This window comes from Crocodylus siamensis, chromosome 1 (genome assembly GCF_052110815.1).
Source record: "Crocodylus siamensis isolate JL-2025a chromosome 1, ASM5211081v1, whole genome shotgun sequence".
NCBI classification, from domain to species: domain Eukaryota; kingdom Metazoa; phylum Chordata; order Crocodylia; family Crocodylidae; genus Crocodylus; species Crocodylus siamensis.
Window position 1 is genome coordinate 361293705 of NC_143395.1, and position 17298 is coordinate 361311002.

The following is a 17298-nucleotide window of genomic DNA, read 5'->3' on the forward strand; positions in this document are numbered from 1 at the left end:
CACATTGCTGTGTGTCTGAAGGGCTGCAAGCAATTCAAATGCAGCAAATCAGTTCCAACTAACATTCCTTCATTCAGGGTTAAAGTTGGACAGGATTGGCTGCAGTTGTTCTCAGCTGGTTCATATATAATAATTAGAAATATCAGTCCACTGCCCTTTCGAAACCCCTTTTAGAAGGGCTCCCTTTTAGAAGTGTTCCTGTGTCCACACACTCAGACTGCTTTATGACTCTTTCCCCCTTGTTCTCTCTTGTCCCCTTGTCCCTCTCCATTCCATTTCTTTCTGTACTTTTTTTCTTCTCTCCAATTTTTTTCTCTACTGGGGTGTGGACAGGCATAACGAAATATTTCAAACATTTTTAGAATACCTCAAACGCTATCTTGACCCACGTACAAGTCCTTTCAAGTATTCCATAAATGGCTAAAACAATCCAAAGTCACACCTCTTGAAACAAAATTATTCATTTTTGGAGCTGTTCACTTTTGGTTACGTCTGCACAGGAGAGGAAGGGAAAGAGGGTGAACAACGTGCCAGCTTTCCAAGCACCAGGTCCTATTCCTGATCCCACAGTGCTGCTGGGTCTCCACTGGGATTTCCCCCGCTGGGATTTCCACTGTCATTGAAGCTGGGTTTACCTTCCCACTACTTCCCTTGCTGACTCACGGGTCCCCCCCACTGGTGGAAGGAAGCCCTCCAGCCTCAATCCCCTTTACCTCTGCTCCACTAGGAAGCCCCTGCCATTCTTCCTTTCCTGCCTTCTGGGCTTTTTGTTCTGCACTCCCATCCCCATGTGGGAAGAGGGGAATGTAGAGCAGAGTTGTAAGTCACTGCAGCCTTGTTTAGTGGTCCCTGGCTGGCAGAGGAATCTACAGCATTTTAAAACATTCTGGCTAGGGACAGCAAAGGGGGCATGTGTGTCGCCTGGCTTTCAGTGTTTCACTTATTCAATTATTGCCTTGTGCATTTCCCTTGGAACTGTTTTCATTGTTTTGCCTGCCTGCACCCTTGTTTCATGTGCCTTCCCCCACCTCCCTGTAGTAAGAAACCATGCCAAAATAATGGAGGTTTGGGGGCTGGTGGAGTGACTAAAATGAAAAAACATAGTAATCTTTGAAGGGTGTTATTTTCAGTTTGAGTTTTGCACTGAAATTGTGAAATGTTTCTCAGATGATGGTGTAATTGTTGCATTGCCTGGCCACTGAGGTACCACAAAGTTCATCTTTCAGGCATTCATATATATATATGACTTTAGTTCATGCCATCTAGCAAAACTTCTTAGATTAAGAAGATTAGAAGTTCCTCTTGACATTTTTTTACACTGTTTTTGTTTCTGTTTTCCTCAGGTTTAAGGGCTGGCCTTGCTGCCTCTATTGCAGGAAGTTCTATTATCAGCAAAATGTTACTTGCAAACATTGATCCGTTTGGTGCTACGCCATTTATTGACCCTGATCCAGATTCATTGTAAGAAAATCTCTGTTTTATGAATTCACTCCTATTTCACTGTATTCACTTCTATTTTAGTCTATTTTCTTTTATGAAATTGTAATTTATAATTTCTAGAATGAAAAATAAGCCTTAATTCATAGTTTTCAGAGGAAAATGCTACTCAAATTCAAAACAGCAGATACTGCCTTTTAGGTACTGATCCTGAGATAAGGGCACTACAGAGTGCAGGACACTGGAAAGCATTGTGTCCAACAGAGTTTCCCTAGAACACATCCAGAGCATACTCAAGAGGTGGGCTATTATTTGGGATGGAAGGCCACTTGGCAAGTTTTGTTGAGCTGTTGTGGGCTGCACACACATGCAGTGCAGACACCAGAGGTGGGTTTTCCAGAAAATTTTGAATTGGAAAATTTTCCAGTGCCTTAACAAGAGCGTGATCTGATTTAGCATGTTTATTTGACTTATACTTAGTAAACAAACCTTAAAAAGTACCCCCATGTTAATGTTATGTCCCAACAGCCACAGGTATTTGAACTGAAATATTTGATTAGGAAAAAAAAATTAAATACAGCACACTTAATGTGTTTTAAATGTTATGTTCAAACAAATTCAAAGCTTTAAGTGGAAAGAAATTATTTTTATTGGAATACTTGTAAAAATGTAAAGACAATACACAATACCACGTACTTCCCTTACATTGTTTGTTTAAATTTAAGAAAAAAGTCGAAGGCAGTGAAAACTGTTGACACACTAGAGCTGTGCATGATATGCTGCGGTTGTCCACTCATCTACTTCAGCAGAGTTTAACTCTTTTCCACTGAGGTCATTGCGGCACCTGCAGTTTCACTGTCACCTATGTGTAGAATCACTTGCCCTACTTCTTAGTTCCGTTTCAGAATCAGTTTGAGGTAAATCTGATTCAGAACTACTTGAACCACATTCTCTTTCACTAAAGGATGGTTTTACCAATGAGTCTATGGGCTTGGGCAACTTATCGTCACACTGCATCTTCTTCACTAATTGTACTGCTGACTGATTCTCCAGGAGTAAGAGATTTTGAGACGTAGAAGCAAGCTTAGCGGTGCATTCATCTATTAGTCTGTTCCTCTTTCCTGTTTTGATTGTGGTGAAAGGCTTCCACTTCCATTTACAAGAAGTTGCTGCTGGTGAAATGTTTAGGATCCTTAGAGCAATCCTGGACAACAGTCGGGTGTTACAGTATCCCTTCCACCATGTGAAAGGAGACATATTCTGTGCTGCCTGCCAAATGGTGTGTTTGCTCCAAAGTCTTTCTTTTGCATAGCAATGTCTGTCATCATGGCTATTGGCATCTATTCATTGTTACTAATGAATTTTCATGAAGAAATGAATTTTTAGAAATGGGAAATTTCCCATGGAAAAATAAAGCACTGGAAAATGTTCCACCCCACATCTCTTCCATGCATGCAAGCACGCACATATGATTCCACAACTCTCTCTGTGCCCCTTCTCCTGTCCTGAGTCCCTGGCATGTGGCCATGTTGGGCAGGAGCTATGCCAGTTGCACCTGTGTGGCCTGAAGCGCTGTGTAGGAACACAGCCACGCTCCGGAAACTTGGGCCAGGGGAGGGGGCTGTGGGGAGACGGGAGCTAGGAGTCATGGGTTATTTGGGCTCAGCTGGCCCAGTGCTATGTTACGTTCACCCCTCTGTGTACCAGGGACTTGGGGTCGCTCAGGAGCTGCACCAGCTGCTGCAGCTGTACCCACATGACACAACCTGAAACAATGCGTGGGAACACATCATGGCACTGCATTAGTGGTGCCCACACACCTACCAAGTTCTGGCCCAGCTTGGCAGGGCCTAGATAACGCGCAACCTCTGGCCTTGTTCCCCTTGCACCCCTTCCCCCACAAGTGGGGAGAACTATACCTGAGCTTTGACTCTTGCCGGGGCTGGGCTGTCTTGTTTTCAAATGGCTACAGGATTGGACCTGTGTGCAGACAGCCTCACGAGGCAGAAGCCTGGCCAGGAGCTCAATGCCCCCTGCCTTGGATTGTATACAAGGGGTTGGGGGGCAGGGCAGGGTGGGTCAAACCAGACTGGGGAGGGGGAATTGCTGTCTGGGCTCTGGTGCTGCTGGTGCTGCACCCAGCTACAGCATAGGGGAGGGAGAAGGGTGAGAGGTGCTGAAAGGCAAGATAGTTGCAGGGGAGAATCAATTTTCCTTCAGAGGAGCAATCACAGGCCAGGTAGAATCATTTGGCGAACCGGATCCAGCCCATGGGTTGTATTTTGCCCACTCCTGGCATACTCTTTCTGCTTTTGAAGAGTGCAGCAAGCAGTCACCTCTACCATTACCCACCTCTGCTAGGTAGATGTCTTGATGTAGAGCCCTGTTTTTCTTTTCTGCTCCTTCTGAGGTCATTCACCCCACAGGAGGTGCTGGCAGGTAGTCAGCCCTATGATTGCTATTGTCAATATATGGGGCTTCAAGCATATACGAGTGCTAGGACCAGCCACAACCTAGGTCAAAAGTATATGGGAGCTGTTGAGATAACTGTACAATTACAAATTTATCTGTACTCCTCTCATAGGGAAGGATATTCAGAAAAGTGCGTCATGAACAACTACTTTGGAATTGGATTAGACGCAAAAATTTCATTAGAATTTAATAATAAACGAGAAGAACACCCTGAAAAATGCAGGTAATGGAACCATCAGTGGTTTAGCAGAGGTATTTTATTTTTCTTAATATTATTGTTTTGCATGCTTCCTTTAATTCCTTTTTGTTTCACCTTTCCACGCAAAACATGAAGTGTGATTTGTGATGTACATGCAGTACATGAATTTTTATTCCTTATTTCCAGAAGCCGGACAAAGAATATGATGTGGTATGGTGTACTTGGTACAAAAGAATTACTGCAAAGGACCTATAAGAACTTAGAACAAAAAGTTCAACTTGAGGTAAAAAATATTTATTTATTAATTTTTTACAGCTTTGATCCAATTTGGTTATTAAAACACAGTACAGAGCAGTGTGAATCATCTAGAACAGGTCTTTCTAACTTCCAGGTGGTGAGGAACGGCACATACTCTGGGCTGCGCACTGTTGGGCCACACACTATGGGGGCAGCAGTTATGTGGTTCTCCCAGCCATGCAAGCAGCCAGCTGCCCTCTCACTGCATGTAGTTTGGCCCTGCTTTCTGCCATGCATACAGTTCAGTCCTGCTCCCCCGGCTTTGCACAGTGCACAGGTAGCACAGACCCCTTTTGGCCTCTCTCCCACTGCACCACCCTGCTTGTAGGAGCAGGAAAGGAAGAAGAAAGCAAATGACAGGAGTCCAAAGCCCCTGAACAATATAACAGCAGGAGCAATGAAAGGAGAAGTGGCTACGTAGGAGCCCACAGGCTGCATGCAACTCTCAGGTTACGCACTGAACAGCTCTGACCTAGAACTATGTAACTTTCTTCATACCAAGTTCATGTAACTGTTAACATTTACTTCTCATAAATAAATTGTGTGAAACATGGTAGATGCTAAATTAATCCAAGCTGAATCTGTGGGTGTGAACACAGGTAACACTTAGACATTTTAAAATATGGTCTAGACTGTAAATGCCCAGATGTACAAGTCAGTTTAGAACAGTATAGACCTGCTGGAACACTTCAAAAGTATACCTGGGTATAAATGTAAGACAATGCTAAGTATAAGACTACCACCCCAATACTTAGATTCTATATATGGAAAATTAATACATTTATAATTTTCCAAGTATAGAATGTAATTATTGGAGGGTTGCCTTGGATTTCTTTCCCTCTCTCTATTACACCAGGGAAAATAAATAGAGGAGAGGCAGGTGACTCCCTTGCCCTCTTTCCACCCCCCAATTTCTTCCCCCTGCAGCCCTTTCCTTCTCTTCCTCCTGTCAAACCCTGCTGTCTCTGAGCACTTAGAAAAATAAGGAGCAAATTTGAAAACATTGAAGGATGAATTGATGCATTTTCTTTCTTTTTTTTTTTTTTTTAAGACTGATGCAAGTTTTAGCATAGGTATTTCACAAACATACTTTTAAGCAGCATTTTGTACCTCCTCAGATAGAGTAAAAACTATATATGATACTAGTCCAAAGCCAAAAGGCTCATGATTTTACCATGTAGTTCACTGGGATGGGCTCAGCAGAGTCAACAGTGTTTCAAGCCATGTTGATCCCATAGCTTAGCACTGCTCAGGATGTGTGTGTACTCCAGATACACCATCCGCAAAGTATTCATGTGCTAATTAGCCACCTATTCATGACTGGAACTGAATGTTCTTATCATTTAGTCCTGGGATGTCCCAAAACTTTATATGTAGATGAAGTGCAGGGCAACCTGGTCCAGCTTCACTTCATGGAGGCTAGGGCTATGCTAATCAGATACTCCAGGCTGAGAGAGGGGCCAGCAGAGCTTGGTGATGTTTGCCAGACATTTAAGGCTAGTAAAGAGAAAGGAATAATTGAAAATGGGACAGAAAATCACAGCTCAGCTGTGGGAGTGAAAGAGAGTAAAAATGTATTTAACATAGTGGCTCACCATGACTTGAAAAAGAGTTGGCACTGAGGGGGCTGAGCGCAGTGAGCAATGCCATGTATTTTATTTGGATGGGCTTCATTAACTGAGGCTTGTGGTAGCTTCCCATCAGGCAGTCACAGTGGTGCATGTGGCAGAAAGCCACCTTGGTTTGTAATTGTCTCTGATATGTCTTCCATAGGAGGTCTATATTGAGCAGATTCTTTTTGGTATTGGGTGGTGGAACCGGAGCGTGCTCCATCCACTCCATGCATTGACCTGGTATTGCAGTGCTTCCAGGACCGGTGCAAAAAAAAAGCAAAAAAAAAAAAAGCTTCCCATCAGTATGTTTGTCCAACGGTCCTGTATTTTATAGTCATGCTCAGTGTTGGCTGTATTTTAATCAGTTTCATAGTTGATTTCCATTACTGAGCACATGCTGCTTTTGGCAGCAATTTAAGGCTATACAGTGCATTTAATGAGGTTTCCTTGTAATTGCAAGACGAGGAGCTTTTTCCCCCATGCTTATTTGGGTGGAGAATGGGAGGGGCTTGTTTTATATTTGAGTAAATACGGTAGGTATTGTTTTGAACCATTTCTCTCTATCTGGTTCGGTGTTGTATGTGGACAACAAGCTTTCTGTGAGTAGTGTCTAGCCAGTCCTCCATGGCTTCCTCTCTGATCCATTCTTCGGCTGCCCCCCACCCCAACCTCTGTATGGTAACTGGCTGCTCTAGTACTGTTCAGGTGGGTGGGGAGAGTGCCTCTGCCCCCATCTAAGTGTTATGTGTGTTCACACCTACAATTAACAGTGGACCAAGCCCGTCTGTGGTAATAAGCTTCTGTTGCACAGTAGTTCAGTTTCCCCACATCCAGCAATTGATATGTGTTTGTCATTAAAAGTGCACCCACCACCCAGCAACCTCACGGTTGGAGGGAGTAGGTGAATTGAAATTGTCTAAGTGACTTTCTAGGGAAAGCCTTTTTTTTTTTTTAAAGCTGCAGCCTGATGCAGAGACCTAAGGCAGGCCCCAGAATACCTAGCTCCTTGTTAAGGGAAGCCTGGAAGGGGTCCAGGCAACCTCACACTAGCCAATTGGGGCCTTTCTTCTCCACTAGGGAGATCCTGGGGAAACTCCTGGCCATTTGCCACTGCCGCATATGCTAGGTTAATGACTCATTCCCACCCCCTGCTGGCTGTTTGATAACACTGCAGTACCTGAAAAGTGACATTTCTACTTCAAACACTTGGCAGTGTACAAATGGGCACCTCTGAACCATGGCGTTCGTGAACCAGTTCCCAAATGGTGATGTTCTGGCAACAGTTAAGTTGTGTGTGTCCATACCCTGAGAACAGTTAAGTTGTGTGTGTTCTGAGATTTTCCAAACCATAGATGCTTAAAGTTTCAGAAGAATTTTGTTTATCTAGTTTTTTTATAGCTAATCAATATCAGCTAAGGGCCCCTACTTTGCCCCCAGGGAGCCACGCGACCAAAGCTGTGTGAACAGGCTGTGCAAACAGGTGTGCTTGTCTGCTGGCATGTGAGTTAGCGCGGAGTTCGCACAGGAGGGTGCATGGGAGGGCCCGAGACCCTGCCTGTGAACCCCCCCAGGGTATATAGTCCCAGCTGTAGCCAGCCTGTCAGGTATGACACAGATGGGCACGCGCCGCACCCCTCGGGCTCTGCGGCCCTCCCCCGGCACCTCAGAGGCAGCCACCCAGACAGAGCCCATGGTTCTGGGATCCATGCAGACAGAGCCACTGGCTCTTGGCTGCGGGGGCTGCCTGTTGCTTTTTCAGGCTCTGGGGCCCGGGAGCATGGCCACCTCCCCTTGTGGGGTCTGCTCCCTTTTGGGGTCTCTGGCGCGCCAGCTGGAGGAGCTCCAGGCCACAGTCCAGAGACTGCGTGTCATCAGGGACTGTGAGCAGGAGATCGATTCCTACTGCCAGGCCCTTGTCCCCCGGGAGCTGGAGGGTAGACCACAGTCTCTCTCCAGGACAAAGGAGGACTCTGGGACCTCACGCTCTGTCCGGTCAGGGGCATGGACCAAGGTGGTCAAGGGCCCTAAGGCCCGCTGCACCAAGGCCCGTGCCTGGCCAGAGCTTAGCAACAGGTACACACCTCTTGCTGCTCCAGCAGAGCCTGCTGAGTTGCCAGCTTCTGCAGGCAACACAGGCTCAACTGCAGCTACTGCCCCCACTCTCCCCAAGACAAAACATAAGGTGTTTGTTGTGAGAGACTCCATCCTGAGGGGGGACTGAGGGGACAATCTGCCACCCTGACCTCTTAGCCCAGGAAGTCTGCTGCTTCCGGGGGGCCCGCATCCGGGACATTGCGGAGAAGATCCCAAAGCTCCTTCAGCCTACAGACCACTCTCCTATGCTCCTTATTCATGTGGGCACCAATGACATGGCTTGGAGCGCTACCAGCTGGGTCATGAGGCACTACAGGGATTTGGGAGTGGGACTAAAGGGTCTGGGGGCACAGGTGATGTTCTCGTTGATCCTCCCAGTCTTGGACTATGGGCTGAGGAGGGAGAGGAGGATCCACGTAGTCAACCAGAGACTGCGGTGCTTCCATGACCACAGCCTGCTCTTTGGCGAGAGAGGCAGCGAGCTGCTGGGAAGAGATGGCTTCCACCTCTCTCCCCTGGGGAGGAGGCGCTTCTCAGCCAGACTGGCTGACCTGCTCCACTGGGCTTTAAACTAATACCGTTGGGGGATGGGAGGACTACCGCCACTGCTGGCCTGCTGAGCAACCCTTGCAAAGCCAGCAGGCCAAGGCACTTAAGGGAGCCCACCCCTGTCCCAGCCCTGGTACAATCTGTGGGCAAGCCAAGAGCCCCCAAGAGAACACTTGCCTGCCTGTACACAAATGCCAGGAGCTTCGGGAACAAGCAGGAGGAGCTTGCCCTCCTGCTCAGTCCAAATAATTATGATGTCATAGGGATAACGGAGACCTGGTGGGACTCTACCCATGACTGGACCACGGGTATTGATGATTATACCCTGTACAGGAAAGATCGTGTAGATAAAAGGGGCGGGGGTGTAGCTCTCTATGTTAAGGAAAGCTACATGTCCCTGCAAGCTGATCTTGGCAACCAAGGTGGATGGCTAGAGACCCTCTGGGTTAAAATCTGTGGGGAACATGGCACAGGGGACACAACGGCGGGAGTCTACTACAGACCTCCCACTCAAAGTCCTGAGCTTGATCAGGAGTTTGCCCGGGAACTGGCTGAGGCCACATGCTCCAGGACCGTGGTTGTCATAGGTGACTTCAATTACCCGGACATCTCGTGGGGGGATCACTCAGCAAAATCCGAGCGGTTGCAAAGCTTTCTCTCGTGCGTGGATGACCTCTACCTGACTCAAGAAGTCTACGGGCCAGCAAGAGGCAAAGTGCTGCTTGACCTGGTACTGGCTACTGCGGATGACCTAATCGGCGACCTAGTGATTGATGGGAAGCTGGGTGACAATGACGACAAACTGATCACCTTCACCATTCGCTGTAAAGTTGGCAAGTCAGTCAGCAGCACAGAAGTCCTTGACTTCAGAAAAGCTGACTTTAACAAGCTCAGGAGGCTGGTCAGTGAGGCCCTAAGGGACCGTGACTCCAGGGAAAGGGGAGTTCAAGAAGAGTGGTTGTTCCTCAAGGGGGTGATCCTTAATGCACAACCTAAGTCTATGCCATCTCGGAGGAAAGGCAGCAAGAGGACACAGCAGCCCCTCTGGCTCTCCAGGGACCTAGGAGACCTCCTGAGGCTAAAAAGAAAGGCCTACAAATGATGGAGGATGGGATTCACCTCCCAGGAGAATTATTATTCTGTACTAGTCCGGTCCTGCAGGGAGCAAACCAGGAAAGTCAAGGCTGCAACTGAACTCCAACTAGCTTCAAGCATCAAGGACAATAAAAAGTCCTTTTTCAGATATGTGGGGAGCCGGAGGAAAAGCAAGGGCAACATTGGACCCCTGCTGAACAAGATGGGGCAGCTGAAAACTGTCACCCAGGAAAAAGCCAACTTATTAAATGAGTACTTTGTGTCAGTGTTTCATCAGTCCCATGGGATGCCCATGCCCGCTACAGAACAGGGAGGTCCGGGTGAGGGAGATCCCCTGCCTTCCATCAATGCTGACCTCATGAAGGAACACCTTGAGAAGCTGGATACCTTCAAGTCGGCGAGCCCTGACAGTCTACACCCCAGGGTACTAAAGGAGTTGGTAAGCATCATAGCCCAGCCTTTGGCATGGATCTCTGAAAATTCCTGGTGGTCTGGTGTAGTGCCTGAAGACTGGAAAAAGGCCAGTGTGGTGTCAATCCTCAAGAAAGGAAGGGAAGTGGATCCGGCTAACTATAGGCCTATCAGCCTGATTTCTATCCCGGGGAAGGTCTTAGAAAAGTTTATTAAAGGGGCCATCCTTAATGGACTGGCCGACGCCAACATCCTAAGGGATAGCCAGCACGGGTTTGTTGAGGTAGGTCTTGCTTCACCGAGCTCATTTCCTTCTATGACCAGGTGACCTATCACCTGGACAAGGGAGAAGAGATTGATGTCATATATCTTGACTTCAAAAAAGCCTTCAATCTGGTATCCCATGATCAGCTCTTGGCAAAACTTGCCAATTGTGGCCTTGGGTCCACCACGATCCACTGGCTGGGAAATTGGCTCTGTGGTCAGACCCAGAGGGTGGTAATTGACGGAAGTCAGTCATCATGGTGTCCTGTAACCAGTGGGGTCCCCCAAGGCTCTGTCCTTGGACCCATATTGTTCAACATCTTCATTAGTGATGTGGACATTGGAGTCAGAAGCGGACTGGCCAAGTTCGCCGATGACACCAAACTTTGGGGCAAAGCATCTACAGCAGAAGACAGGTGGGTGATCCAGGCTGACCTGGACAGGCTCAGCAAATGGGCGGACAAGAACCTGATGGTGTTTAACACCGAAAAATGCAAGGTTCTCCACCTTGGGGAGAAAAACCTGCAGCATCCTTATAGGCGTGGCAGTGCTACGCTGGCTAGTACTACAGAAGAAAGAGACTTGGGGGTCATCATTGACCACAAGATGGACATAAGCCTGCAACGTGATGCTGCGGCTAGTAAAGTGACCATAGATGGATGCCCTTGCATCCGTAGATGCTTCTCGAGCAAATCCCGGGACGTCATTCTCCCCTTGTGCTTGGCCTTGGTGAGGCCACAGCTGGAGTACTGCATCCAGTTTTGGGCTCCACAATTCAAAAAGGATGTGGAGAAGCTTGAGAGAGTCCAGAGGAAAGCCACACACGTGATCAGAGGTCAGGAAAGCAGACCTTACGATGACAGGCTGAGAGCCATGGGGCTCTTTAGCCTGGAAGAGTGCAGGCTCAGAGGTGATCTGATGGCCACCTATAAGTTCATCGGGGTGACCACCAGAGCGCCCCAAGGGATGACAAGGTCGAACGGTCATAAACTGCTACAAGACTGTTTCAGGCTGGACATAAGGAACAATTTCTTTACTGTCCGAGCCCTCAGGGTCTGGAACAGCCTGCCATTGGAGGTGGTTCAAGCACCTACATTGAACACCTTCAAGAGCAAATTGGATGCTTATCTTGCTGGGATCCTATGACCCCAGCTGACTTCCTGCCCTTTGGGTGGGGGGCTGGACTCGATGATCTTCCGAGGTCCCTTCCAGCCCTAATGTCTATGAAATCTGTTTTTCTTGGCTGTTCCCATTTTGGAATCACTGACAGGAGTCTAAGACTCAAAAGTGGTAGTAAAGATGAATGGATAGAAAGGAGTTCAGGATAAAGGACACGTACATCTGAACCTACAACTTGTAGTCCCCGAACTTTGAGAGACTTTACTGATTCCAGGATCAAGTTAACCACTTAGAGGAAGCAAGATATTATGGTTTGACATAACCACAAAGTGATATGTACAGATCATTTGAATCTGGCTATTTCCTATACTAGTTCTAATGTCAATTGTAAGCCTGCTCCATAATACAAGTAGCTAGAAGGAGATGCACATGCTAAGCAACTTCAGAGGTAGCAAGAATTCATCCATAACATGCATTTGGAAAATATATACAAGTTTTCACCCAGAATTTTATGGGCACAGGCAAATGCACCTAGTTTTCCTATAGATCGTGCTAAATATTTTATTTGGAATTTTGTATTATTTTCATAAAGATGTCTCGTAAATTGAAAGATTTTGATTTATTGTAATGCTTTTTCTCTTAAGTAAGTTTTAGAAGGGTTTTGTATTATTGAAGCAGATTGCCATTAGCTAAGGATTCAGTAATTATCTGAGAATTATGCTTTAGTTAGTGAAGATAATGATGGGAAAGAACATTAGGTATGCTTCAGAGAGTTCTAATTTAAGGACCTACAAATGTAATATTTCTTTTGAATAAGACATATTTTAGCATTCAAATCTGACCTTTTCATAATTACTTCTGAGTATTTTTGAAAGGAAACCAGCCACTGGAAGTTTCATAGTATTGTTTTGCCTAATGATCACTGCTGTGCTCTGTGCTGTGATTAAGTGCGGTGCTGAAAAGTGAAATAGAATTACATTTGTCTTGAAAACAAATACTTTTATTCTGTAATTTACAAGTGATATTTCTATATTTTCTAATCTTGAAGTATATTTTGATAAAAACGTTAAATTCTGGTTTTCCACTCAGGTAAAATAGGGTCCACTTTTAATACTAAGGATATTTCTAGTAGGTTTTTGGGACATATTTTCAAAATAAATTCCGTATCTTCTTGCGTTACAAAACTGTATTTTCAATATTTCTGATTTCTTATTTTTGAGTAATGAAACCAAATTTTCTAATTTCTCATTTCTCAATACTTCTGAATAATCAGAAACCTTCTCAGTAATCAAGCAGGGTGGTTTAAAGGTGAATATTTTGTATCCTTTATAGCTTGTGTCCTAGAATTTAGCATAAGAGTCCTCTCCGTTACTAGTGCTTTTAAATATGTAACTGAGACATTGTTGAAAGTATTGTCAATATACTTGCGCAGAATGTGAGACAGAGAAAATTAAGTGATTCTAGAACTAGCCTGGAAGTCTGTGGTAGATCTGGGAACTTAATCCAAGACTCTTGAGTCTCAGTCTTCATTTTCCATTCATAGTAATGCCATTGAAGTTTGGAGGTTTACTCTGATTGTAAACAAGTGTGAGATCAGTATCAAGCAGCAATTCCAGTGTCATTTTTTAGAAGCTATTAGAATTGCTTCTTTTTTTTCAGAGGTGGTGAAGAGGGGTGAGCAGTGGGAAGGAGGGAGGCGGTGAGCAGTGGGAAGGAGGAGGTCAAGGATAAAGAATTGTGAGGTGGCAGCTGAGGCCACATGCCCTTGTCTCCATGTATCGGGAAGCTTTAGTCACTATGATAATAGGAGGAGGAGGCAGAAGAAGCCATACAAGTATAAAAAATACTGTCTACCTGTCCCAAGTTTGGAATTTTCTGTGTATCTTCTGACCAGCTGTTACCTGTAAGATCCCTGAATTCCTTGGAAGGGGAAAATGCAACTGCAGGGCAAATTATGTGAAAACTCCTTTTATTACATAGGATAGTAGTTGGGAGTGAGCACTTCACTCCCATGTCTGCACTAAGTTAGACATTGATTTACTGTAGTGACATATAAACCAAGTATGTAATTGCTAACAAAATTTTAATTAACTTTACTGCTTTTGCTGTAATGTATTGATTGATTCCTTCCCCTGCAACCATATCTGTTTCCATCTGATTATATTATAAAGCTCTTTAGTGTAGGATCCGGTCTTCTCACTTAACAGAAATTGGATGCTACTTAAATAATAGCACTTTGGCAACACTGTGAATACATCAGCGAGATGGGATTATATTTATCAGACGGATGACTGATGACTTTTGTAGAGTCTAGTGAAATCTCAGTGAAGTACTGTTCCTCATTTCATTTAGCAAACTTGTCTCTTCTTGATTCTGATGTATAAAGCTGCCAACTAGTCTTTATCCCAAGTTTAACAAACGGGTGCCTGGTGATAGCTTCTGTCATTATTTGCTTAACAAATGGAACAAATACTACAGTATATTCAATTGGCCAAGAAAATAGTCTCTCCTTCTTTACATGTTCTTGTTAAATAAATTTTAAAAATGCATTTTACATGTTCACTAATGTTGTATAATTTTTTATGAACCTATTCCTCCAATGATTTATCATTTTAAGTTAACTTTTTAATGCTCTTTCAACAATACCAACCATCAGGAACACCTTAACGTTCCATTAAGGATTGAAATACTGGAAAAATCTTTGTCCATGTCAATGTTCAAATGTGAATCAGCTTACTGGAATGTATAGAATAGGACTGCTGAGGCGTAACATGAGACAGTCGTGCCCAGGGCAATCGCCTCTCATCCTTACCCTGTTAGACGATATGCAGGAGCAGCAGAACACAACATCAGGAGCTGTGTTCATCATGAAGTGCAAGGTGTTCTGGGAATTGCAGTTATCTAGAATGGCATGGAGTTTGCTGCTGGGGGGAACATTTACCCCATTTTTTTTATGCCAAAGCCTATGGTGGCACAAATGGGATTAATTCTACCCTCAGCAGTAGAGAACCCCACTCTATAAAGCTGTAATTCCCAAAACACCTTGCACTCCATGACACACATTGCCCACATCACTAAATGTGTACTCACGAAGTGCAAGCCAAGGGGAGAGTGAGGTGCCCCTTCCTTCCCCCTCACCATCGGTGGCACCCAGGGCATGTTCCCCATGTGCCCACCCCACTATCACATACTGAATCTGGTATCCTCTCAGCGACAGCAATCAGCATCAGATGCTTCAGAAGAAGATGCAAGAAATACTCTAATTTTTAGTTGATGGAGATTGGTGCTTAACACAAAAACATGAAAAGGGATAGCACGAGTTACCTTCTGACTACTGAAGAGTCTGCTGCAGATATATGCCCATTCAGGTTTTCAAAAAAGAAAGCTTGCTTAGGATGGCAATAATAAGTACATGTTGGACGTGCTCTTCAGTGTGGGGAGTAGATTTATATAAAAGGTCACTAAAATAGTTATGTAGAGCTACTAATGACTTTCTTTCTCTTGCCAGCACCGTTTGGAGCTCGTGTGTTAAAAACAGCTGATTATTTGTTCAAGTCATTTATCTCACAAAGCCTTTTATACATTGCAGTGTGATGGACAGTACATCCCCCTTCCCAGTCTTCAAGGTATAGCTGTGCTAAACATCCCAAGTTATGCTGGTGGGACTAATTTCTGGGGTGGAACCAAAGAGGATGACGTAAGTAGACTCGCAGAAAAGTAAAACTTAACAGCAGATATTCTGCACTATTGTTTTTATGTAATTTCAATAACCCCTTCATATCATTTGAATAACTACTAAGAAGCTGTTGCTCAGCTGATGTGTTAGGGGTAGAAATGTATATTCATTTATGAAAGTTATTCTTTTAATAGGAAACCTATCACTTGATTTTAATTTTAGTTTATTTCCCTTCAGTGTCTCCTCTAAGCCACCAACACTTCTCTGTAGGGCTTAGTGGACTCATAAGAGAACAGATGGGATTTTTTGAAATCACTCTTTTTTTTTTTTTTCTTTTAAACAAACATGAACAACCTCTCCTCTTTTTGTATGCTATTCTATGAACTGCTGTAGTGAGGGTTTCAGAATGCATACTCTCCAGTGTGTTCTATGTCCACAGGGTGAGAGGCACTCCCCAAGAGTAGTCATCCCTATGTATTTTACTTCATTCTTTAAAAAGCTGTGGATAGAACATGGTGAATCAGAAAACAGGGAGAGGCTTAAATATGGTAGAATCCCTTGAATCACCATTTTCTTAGTTTAGTTCTTAATATTATTGCCAGCAAGTTTCTGGTCTGTATTTAAATAATCCTTTTTCTGTCTTTGACAGACATTTACTCTATACAGATATATTATTACATATGCTACCATCTTTCTACTTAGAAGCTATAAGAAAGGGGATTCTTATTGGTGCAGTCTTCTGTAGGCAAAAGAAGTCTATTATTATTACTGCGGGTTTACACTAACTCTGACAATCTCAATTTAGCATGTGTAAAGGCTGAGTCCTATCATTGCTTTGACATATGTATATTTAGTTGCTGTCTTGAGCATACATCTTAGTAAGATCATAGTTTTAATGCATATTATCCCTGATATCTTTTTTTCCTCCGAAGTGCTTAATCATCCTAATGTTTGCTGTGCTATATTCCTATATCAAAAATGTCTGATGTCATACATTTAGGAGTCTTTTCCTATTTATAATTGCAGGATTGCAGGAATAGGCTGCAATCAGACCTAGACAGGTTACAGGGGTGGGTGGATGAGAACAGGATGGGATTCAACACTGACAAGTGCAAGGTGATGCAGCTGGGGGGAAGAACCAGCAGCATACCTACAGGCTGGGCCAACTCCCTTCTCGTCAGTGCAGAGGCAGAAAAGGATCTTGGAGTCATTATTGATGCCAAAATGAACATGGGCTGACAGTGTGGGGATGCAGTCAGGAAGGCCAACCATACCTTGTCATGCATCCACAGATGCATCTCAAGCAGGTCTAAGGAGGTGATCCTCCCCCTCTATACGACACTGGTCAGGCCACAGCTGGAATACTGCATCCAGTTCTGGGCACCGCACTTCAGGAGGGATGTGGACAACATGGAGAGGGTCCAGAGGAGGGCCACTCGCATGATCAGGGGGCAGCAGGGCAGACCCTACAAGCAGAGGCTATGGGACCTGAACCTGTTCAGCCTCCACAAGAGAAGGCTGAGGGGGGATCTAGTGGCCTGTTACAAACTAGTCAGAGGGGACCAGCAGGCATTGGGGGAGTCCCTGTTCCCCTGAGCGCTACCTGGAGTGACTAGAAATAATGGTAACAAGCTGGCAGAAGGTAGATTCAGACTAGACATCAGGAGGTGCTACTTCATTGTCAGGGAACCAGCTTCCAAGAGAAGTGGTGCTGGCTTCTACCTTGGGGGTCTTTAAGGGGAGGCTAGATGAACACCTTGCCAGGGTCATTTGACCACAGTACTCTTTCCTGCCATAGCAGAGGGTCAGACTTGATGATCTGGTCAGGTCCCTTCTGACCCTGCCCTACCCTACCAACTATAATGTGTGTCTGAGCATGGCAATAAGACTTTCCAGTCACTTTTGACTGTGACTTCATGTTCTCCATGTTTTCAGCATGCAAGATCCCTTAATGTTCATCTAATATATATTCAGTAAGTTTTGCTTTTTTTTTTTTTTTTTTAATGGAGGCAGAGAAGGATAGTCTAGCTGTCATGTTACTGTGCAGTATGCATGTATGTCTGGGAGTAACT

General features: G+C 44.8%; 1 protein-coding gene, 1 long non-coding RNA gene and 1 pseudogene across 3 annotated transcripts in view; 2 read left to right on the plus strand and 1 right to left on the minus strand.

The window, feature by feature from the left end:
- Nucleotides 1-17298, plus strand: part of DGKH (diacylglycerol kinase eta) — a 266880-nt gene that overhangs the window by 211667 nt on the left and 37915 nt on the right. For both annotated transcript variants that reach the window (XM_090025097.1, XM_090025089.1), the window contains 4 exons: nucleotides 1344-1461; nucleotides 4022-4132; nucleotides 4295-4391; nucleotides 15140-15247. In XM_090025097.1, coding sequence (XP_089881223.1) covers nucleotides 1344-1461; nucleotides 4022-4132; nucleotides 4295-4391; nucleotides 15140-15247 — 434 coding nt within the window. The remainder of the gene's footprint in view (nucleotides 1-1343; nucleotides 1462-4021; nucleotides 4133-4294; nucleotides 4392-15139; nucleotides 15248-17298) is intronic.
- LOC149874956 (uncharacterized) overlaps nucleotides 1-17298 on the minus strand; it is a 153714-nt gene that overhangs the window by 71589 nt on the left and 64827 nt on the right. The gene's annotated exons all lie outside the window — the stretch shown is intronic.
- On the plus strand, nucleotides 6166-6292 carry LOC149874957 (U2 spliceosomal RNA; annotated as a pseudogene).